At 36.1% G+C, this 13171-nt stretch overlaps 1 protein-coding gene across 1 annotated transcript; it reads left to right on the plus strand.

Annotated features, from left to right (window-relative positions):
• The first annotated feature begins 361 nt into the window (after window positions 1–361).
• On the plus strand, window positions 362–12589 carry LOC133308124 (diphosphomevalonate decarboxylase 2). Its single transcript, XM_061508723.1, has 10 exons — window positions 362–870; window positions 1441–1639; window positions 2682–2745; window positions 5152–5215; window positions 5306–5386; window positions 6467–6553; window positions 6904–7061; window positions 7160–7208; window positions 11839–11960; window positions 12059–12589. Exons 1-10 carry the CDS (start codon window positions 655–657, stop codon window positions 12279–12281), a joined length of 1263 nt encoding a protein of 420 aa, XP_061364707.1. The 5' UTR covers window positions 362–654; the 3' UTR covers window positions 12282–12589.
• Window positions 12590–13171: the final 582 nt, after the last annotated feature.

Genomic DNA, 13171 nt, shown 5'->3' on the forward strand with positions numbered 1-13171 from the left:
TAGATTTCTTAGATAAAGTATTTGAATCTTCCAAAAAAAAAAATTTAAAAAAAAAGTAAAAAAAATGTGTAAGTAAAAGAAGATGATAAAAGGAAAAGACCATGAGTCCCCTTTTATTTTTATTTTTATTTAAATCAATACTCTAAAAATAAAATTAATGTAATTACATTTGAATAATTTCATGTCATAAAAAAATAGATATAATAATTATGATAAAACCTATCATTATTTACACAAAAATCATTAAATTAATTTATGTATCTTTTAACATGAAAAGGAAATCTAAATTGAAGTGAATGAATGGCAGAGAGTATAACGGGGAACCCTTTGAATTTTGGAAGCGAATAAAAAGTGTCCTAAGACTCAGAGAGATTTGTCTCTCTTCCAAATCCATGCTATATATAAGAGGCGCTTTCTGCCTATAACTTCGATGAACAACCACTCTTCCCTTCTAATTCCATTCCTATAACCACCTTCAGATCCATTTATTCTCTTTCTTTTTTCCTTTTCTTCCTTTCATTTCCCGCTGTTTTCTGCGGCATTTGAAATTTCCGGGAAAACGTTGATTTCCCTGATTCAGGTTTCTGCTAACAGCGTCGCAGTGATTAATCTGTGTTATTTGAATTCGATTGGTTGGTTGTGGGACTGCTGGATATGGCGGATGAGTCACAGAATTGGGTGCTGATGGTGACAGCTCAGACTCCTACCAACATTGCTGTCATCAAGTATTGGGGAAAGAGGGATGAAACCCTAATCTTACCCGTTAATGATAGTATCAGTGTTACTCTTGATCCGAATCACCTCTGCACCACCACCACCGTTGCTGTGAGCCCCAGCTTCCAGCAAGATCGCATGTGGCTCAATGGCAAGGTAAATTTTACTTTTCTGAGTGATTTATATCGTCATCGTCTTTTTTCCTGTTTAAATTTGATTAATATATGGTTCAATTTTATGAATATGGTGTTTCTTCTTCTTCTTCTTCTTTTTAATTTTTTAATTTTATTTATCTAATGGGATATAAGGAATTAACACTTTCGTGATGTGCATCTATTGGAATTTTTTTTCCCCCTTAGAAATGGAAGACAAAATATGTCTTCATACCGATGGAGAAGTAATGCAGACGCTTACAGTCATGGTACAATTAGATAGTCTAATTTCTATCTCTTGTCTGTGTAGAGGACATGCCCACTACTTGCTTGTTAGTTTCACACACCTATAAATTCCAGAACAATGGCAACTGCTTATTTCTATATTTATTTCTACGCACTATCTAGTTGTTAAAAAGAAAGATGAAAAAAAGTACAAACTATCCATGTTTCGAAAATATGAATAGGTAACAGAGGAGACTTCTTAGATGCGCCAAGATGATGGCATAGAGAATTGTCATTCTTTTGCTTTCGATTTTTGATTCGTGGAATTTGGTTTTGCTGGTTAGTGTAGGAGATTTCTCTTTCTGGGGGCAGGTTCCAGAGCTGTTTAAGGGAGATCCGCGCTCGTGCTTGTGATGTTGAGGATAAGAAAAAGGGTATTAAGATCACAAAGGAGGATTGGGACAAATTGCACGTACACATAGCTTCATACAACAACTTCCCTACTGCAGCTGGACTGGCATCATCCGCCGCGGGTTTTGCCTGTCTTGGTAATACTCATGTTAATCTTGATCTTTTACTTGAATTTTCTTCATTCATTACTTGTGACAACAGAGTGGGTTGCATTAGTGGTCACTGGCCAGGACTTGTACAGTCTTCCATTAGTTCCCAAGTTCTAACAAAACCTCTTACACCTTCAATGTTATATAAATGATCAGTTTTCATCCTTAGAGCTTAATACAGGTTGCATGGGTCAATCCATCGGATCTGGTTGTGATTGCTTGGCTGCTTTAGCAGGTTTAAGATCTAAACCAAACAGGACCTTGAATCAGGTGATGGCTTAACTGATTGGTCCAATCTGGTTTCCAAAATCCAGGTTTAAATCATGGAGACCCTCTAGTTTGCTTATTTCTATATCAGGGTAGGGGGAAAATTGCATTAGACAAGGAATAGATAGGTTCAGGGATGTGAAGGGTTGTATGAAGAGGACACATTATTGTGTATCAGCAAGACTAAGAAAAAAAATGATGAAAAAAGAGAGTAAAGAGAACAACATTCGGCACTGTAAACTAATTATCAAAAATCAGGGAACTGAGTTCCACTTTCCCTATTAATATACTTTGATCAGGAAAACAATATAGATGGTATTGATAGAGTTCCAATGGATACTGAACTCGGTTAATAATTGGCTTGAATTGCAGTATATGCCAGCTATAATTGAGGAATTTGAGTTCTGAATTATTTATCAGGAGCCTATGAAAGACAAAGCTGCAATAAATTAATTAATTACTGATTCAATATTCCACCATGGAGAACTTTTCTTGGACAAACAGGCTTATTTGATGTTGATGTTGTATGTCTTATTCTTTATTCAAATTCTTTTGGAATATTACATCTAACATTATATTCTTTATGGTGATGTGCAGATGTTCATAATTTTAGATGTTCTGTCTAATGCAATTTCAATCTAATTTTCCATGCTTTCTTATTTGAAATAGCAAGGTTCTTGGTGCCTTTTAATTTTAAATTAGGCTTAATATTAGTTACTATATGTCATAAATCATAATGACTTTTTTGTTTTCTATTTTGCAGTTTATGCCCTTGGGAAGCTAATGAATGTCAAAGAAGATGAAAGCCAGCTATCTGCTATCGCAAGGTCTTTCTTTCCTTAATGATTATTAATTTGCAAGGTGTTGTGGCTTGGTTTGGATACTTTTTATTTTAAGAGTAAATACCCTTTTTAGTCCCTGGCAATATCCACGAAGGCCTTTTCAGTCCCTGACAATTAAAAAGGACCAAATTGGTCCCTGAAATTACAAAAAAAGGGCCACGTTAGTCCTTCTGTGAACTCTACCGTCACGGCCAAACTAACGGTGCCCATGTGGCACGTTAGTGTGATGACGGGGCTTGCACGAGGACCATTTTGGTCCCTGACAAAATGCACGGGGCCCATTTTGGTCCCTGACCACAGAAAAATAGGACAAGACTTCATTGAAATGTCTACATCTTGTGCTATGAATGCAAGAAAAGATTATCTTTTGGAATGGACCTGATATTGATCAATAACAGTGAATACCTGAACCATTGCAAGTTCCACAGCTCTCTAATCGCCTTATCTCTATCTCTTTTTCTACACCAAAAACTGCTTCTTTAAAGTTCAAACTAACTAACTCCCAAAATGCTTAATTCATGTTTTCCTCACCAAACTAACTACCCAATTCCCCACTCACCAAAATGCTTAATTCATGCTTTCCTCACTCCACAAATTCCCTCTCCTTTTATCCCCTCCTGTAAGAATATTCTGGAAGAATCCCCTAACAAACTAACTAACTCCCTCTCTTTCAGGCCCATCAGATTCACATATATTTTAGGTGCACCTTTTTGAGTAAAAGTATTTTATGTTCTCAAGGTCAAAGGAAACAGAAAGAGTTATAAAATGGTGGGTAATCAATAAATAGTTAACGAACTGAAGCCTGATGTGATAATTGATTTTGCTTTACATAGAGATGGCATTTGAACAACACACTGCATTTGAACATATCAATTTATAATAATGGAGATATGATCATGTAGTCAGATAAGGACAGGAACAAATAGAAATACCACTCTTAATTTCAGATTTACTAGCATTTCTTGAAACCCCAAGAAATAGTGTATGGAAGGAATCCCGAGACAAAAAGCTTGAACTTGGGGCAACCATAAAGCTTACCCTGCTTGTAACACTGCAACAAAGGCGACTTTAAGAAATTACACTCTCCAGCACAATGATCTAAGCTGAAAATTGAGTTTATATACTGAATGGAATGTTGAAGTAGATTAATTTTTTATGACAGACAAGATAGGAAACATTCACTAGTTTCTGCGAAATATATACCATATCCACGCAATAAAACTACTATCAATGACAATCAAAGTAATAAAATTACAAATTACACCCAATTTTTATGATTATATCCCTTTTCTTCCCGATGATGATAGAGAAAACAACATTTAAAGTAATTTATCTCTTTCTCATGGTGTGATACAAGTGCACCACCAAGAATCATGAATAGGATTATAGGAGCTTCAAACCTCGAATTTATTGTTAAATAAATTTGTGCCTTAGAAACTGATATTAACAGTACTCCCCTTCACGACTTCCATTCTACAAAACAAATATCTAGTTATCGAACTTACTCGGGGCTAGATGATGCAACCTTGCCTGTCATGCTGGATCTTAGTAATAGTTGAGGACGAATTCCCCATTGTGCAGCAGATGTACTACCAAAAGGTGTTATGGCCATCCTATATACGATAATTGATATGACCTTTGTTGATGAACTTCTGCTAGCTGCAAAAGTTATAAACTGAAATATAACATGCTAAACATGGTAAAAGACAATCTAAACAGAAGCAAACAACTAAAGGAAGAAAATAGATATAGTATGCAACTTGAGGAGGAGAAAGATAGTTCAAGCTGCCACATGATACAATGAGCTGGAAGTAAGACTTGTGAAAAGGAAAAATCCTAGAAACAATGAAAAACCTTTTGGAGCATGAGATTTCACAAATTGTGGACATAAGTTTGAAATATATAATTAAACTTTTTGATACCATTAAGAGAATAAGAGGTAGTGTTCTACAGAATTTGAATCGGGCCTTCTAGATTTAATATGTCCAGCTATTCACTGTTATTGATCAATATCAGGTCCATTCCAAAAGATAATCTTTTCTTGCATTCATAGCACAAGATGTAGACATTTCAATGAAGTCTTGTCCTATTTTTCTGTGGTCAGGGACCAAAATGGGCCCCGTGCATTTTGTCAGGGGCCAAAATGGTCCTCGTGCAAGCCCCGTCATCACACTAACGTGCCACATGGGCACCGTTAGTTTGGCCGTGACGGTGGAGTTCACAGAAGGACTAACGTGGCCCTTTTTTTTGTAATTTCAGGGACCAATTTGGTCCTTTTTAATTGTCAGGGACTGAAAAGGCCTTCGTGGATATTGCCAGGGACTAAAAAGGGTATTTACTCTTATTTTAATAATATGTTGTAGTAATTATAGAAATTGTCATTATACACAGGCAAGGATCGGGTAGTGCTTGTCGCAGCTTGTATGGGGGATTTGTGAAGTGGATAATGGGAAAAGTAAGTTTGTTTTATTTCTATTTTATATTTTATTTGGCATTATGTTATCTGGGAATCCATTGGTAATTTCTATTCCTTTGATATTTGTAGGAGGAGAAAGGAAGTGATAGTCTTGCAGTTCAACTTGCTGATGAAAAGCATTGGGATGATCTTGTTATTGTTATTGCAGTGGTATGTGCCTACTTTTAGTCTTGAATGGAAGTTTGGCCATTTAATATATTTCAGTAAACATGATCTGTTGTGGTTATTTCTCAATGTGAAGCCCATAGCTTGTGGTTTCCTGTTTCCAATTTCTTTCTTTCAAGCTTTGTTGCAGACAGTTTATTCTGTCTTAGTATTCACAATAGTCTAAAATAATACTTGTTCTATATGAATGAACTTTGAATTTGACTCTCTCACTAAGAGTGCTGTTTGTTTTACACTTATTGTTATTCTCTGTTATAGAAATACTGCTGTTTTGGTTTCTCAATTCACACACCTGATAATATCAATTGGAATCTGTGCTTTCTTAAGATTGTACCTTTCCATATGCTTGAAATCCTTTACTTGTTTTTATTCCCCTCAAAGAACTTCATAGATATTGTTTGTCCATACATGTATGGTTAAGTTTCTGAAACATTGGTATAACAAAGTAATTTAAGTGTTTGCGTTTTATTTTATGCCTGGTTTTTCCTGATGTTATTAGGGTCTGTCTGATAAAATTATTCATCATTAACACTGCATAATAGTTTAAATGCTTCACTATTATTTGATTGTATTTGATATCATATAAATTGCTTCTAATCTTTCTTTGTAAAATTCAAGTAGTCTCCGTACATTTACTGATCATAAATATACTAAATTTAGTGATATTGAGGTAAAAGTTCTTCCTATTGTGCTGAATTTTCAAGAGATGGCTTATCACTATACTATCACCTTTGCCATCTTTTCAACTCTCTCATGGCTGCTGCTCCTCCATTTCTGTTATACATGGCATGACACCACTACAGCTCTTGCCACCTTGCTACTTGTTCCTCAAATAATAGTGGGTTTAAGCTTTTTTAAGTTGTAGAATGTGCTGATGGCTAAATAACAGCTGTGCAAGAATTTCCACATCTTAGGTTTTTTTTTTTTTTTTTAACTTGTCTAAGCCATGTTATTCATCTTATCAATGAGATGTTTCTATTAATCTTAGAACTATGTATCCACCCTATTGTATCATCTCATATTCCATATTTTTCTCAATATTCCCATGTTATTATTTATTTCTAGGTTAGTTCGCGGCAGAAGGAAACTAGTAGCACCACAGGAATGCGTGAGAGTGTTGAAACAAGTTTGCTTTTACAACATAGAGCAAAGGTACCTCATCCCCTTCCTTTGTACAAGTTTTGCGTCAACCATGTTAGATGGTTTTTCTTTGTATTAGAATATAGACCTTTCTAATCTATACTACTGTAGAAAGGGGATCCCCCCGTCTTGGTTTTTCCTACAATGCTGGTATTATGTGCTTTCAATTATTAAAATCAGGGAGAAAATTATTAAGTCAATACATTTTGTCCACAGAAAGACCCCTACTTTCAAGCAACCTATTATTGTTGATGTTGATCTTGAGTTTCTCTATCAATTTCAAAGTTTGAATGCAAAAACTAGTTATTATTTAAGTTGGATTATTTTTTATTCTTGTTGTTTTCTCATTTGGACTGTAATAGGAAGTAGTGCCAAAGCGGATACTGCAAATGGAAGAAGCCATTAGAAATCGTGATTTTGCATCTTTTTCACAACTGACCTGTGCAGATAGCAACCAGTTTCATGCAGTCTGCCTGGATACAAGTCCCCCTATATTTTACATGAACGATACATCCCATAGGTAGGTTTTGATAATATTGATAGTTGGTTGTCTGATCATATAACAAGTGTGGAACAGTTCTTTTCTAATTTATTATCGATGATGTTATTTCACTTCAGGATAATTAGCATCATTGAAAAGTGGAATCTCTCGGAAGAAGCTCCCCAGGTTTGATTTGCTTTCTTGGTCATATTATAAATTTTTATATGTAGAAGTAGAGAGGTTTATTCCGAGCTTCTATTTCTGGATAATTTTTTGTTACCAATCACTGAAATTTCTATATTAAAAGAAAATTCATATGAATTTTTCCCAATTGTTTCTTTACTAAGATTCTAATTAATTTCAAGCTCAAACGTTGTGGACATCAATCTTTTTGCTTTCTTTCTTTGGTCATATCAGATCATGTACTTTGGAAAGGATTCATCCACAAGTTTCATAAATTGTACGGTGACCTGAAAACAGTTATTTTTTTTTTATTTTTTTTAGAGCCCCACAGCATACAAGTAATAACCAAGGTTGTTTTCTAAATCATGTTTTTTTTTTATTATAAAAAAAAAAAACTTTATTAGGGATAAGAGAAAGAAAGGAGTATAAGACATCCTCAAAAACAAAGAAAGTAAAAGGATACAAAGAACCAAAGAGATACAAAAGTGCAATTCATTCTCTTTGCTTGTGAGAAATAGAACTTCCTTGAATAACTATGAGCAGAGTGCCAGATAAAAGCTATAAAGACAATCCTATCCCATTACATATTAAAGTATTAAAACTGGCTTTCAAGATGTGGGCTTTTAGCTCCAGCCAAAAACACCAAAGAAGAGCATAAAGTGTACGCGGGTGCAGAAATTTGGCCTCCTTTTTTTTACCAAAGCCTTTGAAATGAAGTATGAAAATGTAACATCCCCGTCTCGAGCCGGTTCAGTTAACATACATATGATAAAAACAGAAACAGCGGAAGACTTATCTTACGAAAAACAGCGGAAGACTTATCTTACGAAAATGCGAGCTAACTTTTTCTTTTTCTCTTTTAATTCTCATTAGGCGTAAATGAAAAACGGACAGAGTAACCTCTGTAAATCGGACAACTGGGGATTTTCCAATCCCACTCCCAAGAGTTTTTGATAGACAGTTTAAACAATATTTATATCCAGAAGTACCAGTCCTGCAATATAATCAGATACCCATCCATGGGCGCATGCATAATTTGGCTCCGTGCCACTAATCGATCAGCATGTAATCCAACACATAAACATAGCTGAATACTACGTGGTCATATCAGCATGCCTGAATACAAAAGTGTACTTGCATCAAACTGAAGAACATGTACAAGACATATACATGCCATATACAAAGTAAAGGGGTCCTACATCATGATCCATCAAATACGAAAATACGAAATAATATAAATGCACTCCAAAAGGGTAGCAGCTTACAGCTGCTCAAAAACTGATCCGTCCCCCAACGCCTCAACCACGGGTCGCGTCCCTGCCTAGTGCGGACTCACTGGGAATCTGGGCACCTGAAAATATGTCCCCAAAGAGGGGTGAGATTACAAATCTCAAGAAGTTCCAGGTTTATAGAGAATTCTCCATACCCCTGGCTCACTCTTGCATGAAGTCAGATACAGAGTATACAAGACACATATAACAGATATCATAACAGAACAGAGCATATATTCATATCATATCAGAGGCGTGCACCGTCATTCCTAAGGGAGGACCCCAAGCGGAAATCAACGCACGTGTTTCCAAGGGAGGACCCCAAAGCGGAACCAGACATATCAGAGGCGTACACCATCAGTCCCGAGGGAGGACCCCAAAGCGGACATCAGGGTACTATACAATCAATGGCCAGAGATTGTTACAGAAGTCATATTACAGAAGTCATATCAGAACAAAGCATATCATATCATTAGATAACTCTATATGAATGCATCTATACAAAGCATCAAAAACAGTCATATAATCCAACCACAGTTCACTAACCATGGTGGAGCACTCAAGCAGGAAAAGACTCCTTAAACATAGAGCTTACCTCTTGAAGCTTTATCAATCTGCTTACTTGTGGCACAAGTTACTTTTATATCTTCAAGAGATTTCGATCCTTTTCAGTCCCTAGGCGCACCTAGAGAAAGAATCCGAAATACAAATCAATAAAATGCTATCATGCCTAGATTTTCCATAAGGCATACATTTTATCGCTTATCTTCATTTCTTTATATTTTTTCCAATGCTATGCCAATACACAAGTCTAGACCACCTTATACTCGTTAGCGTTCTTTAATTTAATCAAGTGTTCACTTGAGAATTTTCAACATAATTCATGCCACTTTCTTTAAAAGGCCGTGGACATACCCTTAAGGAATCAAGGTATTTTTCAACTATTTTTCAAGCCATTTTACTTCTTAACTCATCAATTTTACACATTGAATTACAACACATTTTATTAAAATAAAATGTATACTTCTATACCCCCTCTAGGTCGAACACTACAAGGAATAGGCAAGAGTTCTTTTCTTTTTAATTATTCTTTTTCTTCGCTTACTTATCAACTTAAACATACGTATATGTACCCAAGAGGTGCCCATAAAATTTTGGAACATCAAGTCCCTCTCAACACCTCATGGCCGAAATGTAGGGCCCAAAACACACAGGATTTTTTCCCCTTTGGCCTTCTCACTAATTTTACCAAATTCATACTCCCCCAAGCACCTTAGGCTCTCTTAATACATCATATAAAATTTTGCCCAATGTTCCCTATTCAACCCATCATGGCCGAACCTAGGGTAGTACAAACCAAGGGAATTTTCTCTTCATTTAACACATGTTAATGTTTCTCTTCTACTCTAAGACTTCCTATACAAAACAAACCTTCATAAATTTCAAGTTTTATACTACTTTATTTCCCAACCACACATGCTCATAAATTTAAAACATAAATCACAAAAATAAAGTCATAGGATTAGAGTTTTGTTACCTCTAATCACCTATTCCAAACCTAGAAGACATTCACTCAAAGAATCTCCATCAAAAGCTCAATTTTTCCTTCTTGATGAATAGTGCAACGAAAGAGGGGTGATGAATATCTCCCTCCACACACAAAATCAGCCCAAATGGAGGGGTGGAATAGCTTCCTTAGATGATTTCCTATGAGATTGGTATATTGGGTCAAGGATTTGGTTGGTTAATCATGGAGAAATCAAGGAAAATCAAAACAAACCCTAAGCTCTATTCTCCAAGGCTGCCGCGGGTTGGGAGGGAAGAGGGAGAGAGAAAATGTGAGGAAAGTGATGACTTTAAGTCACTTAAGGTACCTTTTAGCCCATGTGGCTTTACCGGATGTTTTTCCTACGCGTATTTTTACTTAAATTGACCCGAATTTAACTTAAAGCTACGGACATATTTTTATTTTTCTAACATAATTTACATTAATTTTTATTTCTTACGGAATAATATTTATAATTCACAGTATGGTTTTTGCACCGTTTTTGACGAAATGCACTGTGAATCACTAACTGTACTTCGTTTACTTACGAAACTTAAAACTTGTAACTTATCATTTTTGGGCCTATTTTGACTTGCTTGGCATATATTGGACTTTCTTATACTTATTTCCTCAATTATTTGCTTCTGGTCTCTACCGGTTGCTTAGACAGCAGTACAAAATACTCGGTAGAAACACTATTCACGAGATTGTCACGGAAAGTGCCAGACTATACAATTTTTCGTTCTGAACTCATATTTGACGTCAGAATTGTCAAATTATGTTTCTAAAATCACTTTTACTCATTTAAGCTCTACCGGTTAGTTCACAAGACTGCGAATTCTCCGGCAGAACGCACTGTTCATAACATAGTCATGATTACAGTCAAAATACTCGAATTCACTCACTGAATCTAATTATGGTATTTAAATCCTTAAATTAAACCTCTAATTAAGATTTACCGTTTAGGGTCATTATAGAAAAACAGCTCGAAAGTGAAGGGACACATTCAATGGGTTCTTCAAAAAATTATTCCAGCAGAAAGTAGCTGTCTGACAATGAAAAATGAGTGGGCTACTACTTCTAAACTAGAACTGCAGATAAGACACATATCATCTTATCAAGAAAAAGAGTTGTATGGAGTAAAAATTTGCTAGATATCATTTATATTATTTCTAACGGGTTTGTCGAGAAGGAACCTTATTGACATCTTGATCAAACCATGTTTTTTGCTGTCTGGGGTTTGGAATTACTTTACCTTCTTCTCATTCATAGTTGTCCATCTTTTGAAGTTTTGCCCAAATTTCTAGCCATGCATCAAAACAATCAGGTGTTCTTCACAAGTCCGTTTCAAATCTCAGGGTAACTTCTGAATGGATTCTATGACCTGCATGATTATTAACTTTCCACCTATAGTTTCTTATAAGGAAGCAAATGAAAAGGGTACTTCCTATCTCCAGTTCTATGGCATGTTGCTTGCTTCTTGTTGAATGCCATGCCAGTAATGTCTATCCAAACAAGTGAGCCACTTGATGTGAAGTACAGGCATCAAGATTTCTTCGGGGATTGATTTCACCTATTCTCTTAGTTCTTCTCATTTTATCAAGTATTTCCACTTCACTTTTATTCCATAATTGAGTTTCCTGTGACATTATACCCCTGCACAACATCAAATTTATGTGTAATCCCCATACAAATAATATACGTGCATACATAGCTTGTTTAGTTTGTGTATATTACACAGGCGCATGTAAACAAACAAACGTGTACAGCTCCATAGGCTTGTATTTAAATATTAATGACTAGTTTTGGCTTGCAGGTAGCTTACACATTTGATGCGGGGCCAAATGCTGTTCTAATTGCACGTAATAGGAAAGCTGCTGCCCTTTTGATTCAGAGGCTGCTTTACTACTTCCCTCCAAATTCAGATGACCTCAGCAGGTGCTTTCTTAAGTTCTGCAAGTTGCATGCATACTAATTTAAGATTTTTGTCAATCTCTTGAATTTCTTAGTTACCTGTAAGACTCTCCCCCTTCCAGTTACATTATTGGCGACAAGTCAATTGCCGAAGATGCTGGGATCAAGGGAGTACAGGATGTAGAGGCTTTACCACCTCCTCCAGAAATTAAGGATAATATTCCATCACAAAAATACAAGGGGGATGTCAGTTACTTCATATGTACCAGACCTGGAAGGGGACCTGTTTTGCTTTCTGATGAAAGTCAAGCTCTTCTCAACGGTGAAAATGGGCTCCCCAAGTAAGTTTATGGGAAGTATTCTCATAGTTGATGTATTCTTCATCAGGTTAATTAACAGGCTTTATTAGCCTGAAGTATTTTGACCAGATGACCCTTTCAGGGCAGCCTGTGGTACCCATGGCAGGATTATTTGTTTTTTCCTAGTTCGCAGTTTGTGCTTTTATGTATCTGTAATTCTTGTTTTCAAATCTAGTTAGGCTATTTTCTTGGAGAAAAATAAGTTTCGTTCCTTTTCTGTATTGAGCAAAGGAACTTCAATTCACTTGAGCTTGCAAGTTAAATTTGTCAGCTTTTTATATGAACAATTTCCGTACTTTTGTTTTATTTTGCTTAAAAGTTCTATTTTCTTCTGTCGTACCTTGGCTAACAAAGATGCTTACGTACCTTATGGAATGACTCTCAAATGTCACATTTTGTGCAAACCTACACACACGTAACTCAGCAGCCAAAGCACCGCATCGGTTTGATATGCAGCCCATGGTGAACAAACAGCCAAAGCATTACTTGGTTGAGACATTAAACGTGTGAAAAGTCCTTTGATCACTCCCAGCATATGAGAACTGTTGCCAAATAATACATAGTTAGGAATAACAGAAAACTTATCCACAGACTGTCTCTGTTATCTATATTCCTCTCCCAAGCAGCAGTGCAACACTTGCATCAACAGCTACACGTGAACGTTGTCTATTGCCTAGTTGAAGCCTGATTCATTTGACCAACGGAATCAATACCCAAAAATTCCCGAGGAACAGACAGCTTCAGTTTCAGTAGATTAGATCCTACGCTAGTTGTTAGTTTCTGCAGTGAGCTATCTATCCTTACTGGTATAGTGTGTTACTACTGTAAGTATGCATCTTCCTTCACATTTCTGCTGGGTTAGCTGCTCCACCGCTG

This window comes from Gastrolobium bilobum, unplaced genomic scaffold, assembly GCF_033153095.1.
Source record: "Gastrolobium bilobum isolate Gb01-03AN ecotype WA unplaced genomic scaffold, APGP_CSIRO_Gbil_v1 utg7653, whole genome shotgun sequence".
Taxonomy (NCBI): domain Eukaryota; kingdom Viridiplantae; phylum Streptophyta; class Magnoliopsida; order Fabales; family Fabaceae; genus Gastrolobium; species Gastrolobium bilobum.

Coding starts and splice junctions, on each gene's coding strand:
- LOC133308124 (XM_061508723.1), top strand. CDS start 655: ATGGCGGATGAGTCACAGAATTGGGTGCTGATGGTGACAGCTCAGACT. Junction 871..1,440: donor GCATGTGGCTCAATGGCAAG/GTAAATTTTACT, acceptor TGGTTAGTGTAG/GAGATTTCTCTTTCTGGGGG. Junction 7,209..11,838: donor TCTCGGAAGAAGCTCCCCAG/GTTTGATTTGCT, acceptor TTTGGCTTGCAG/GTAGCTTACACATTTGATGC.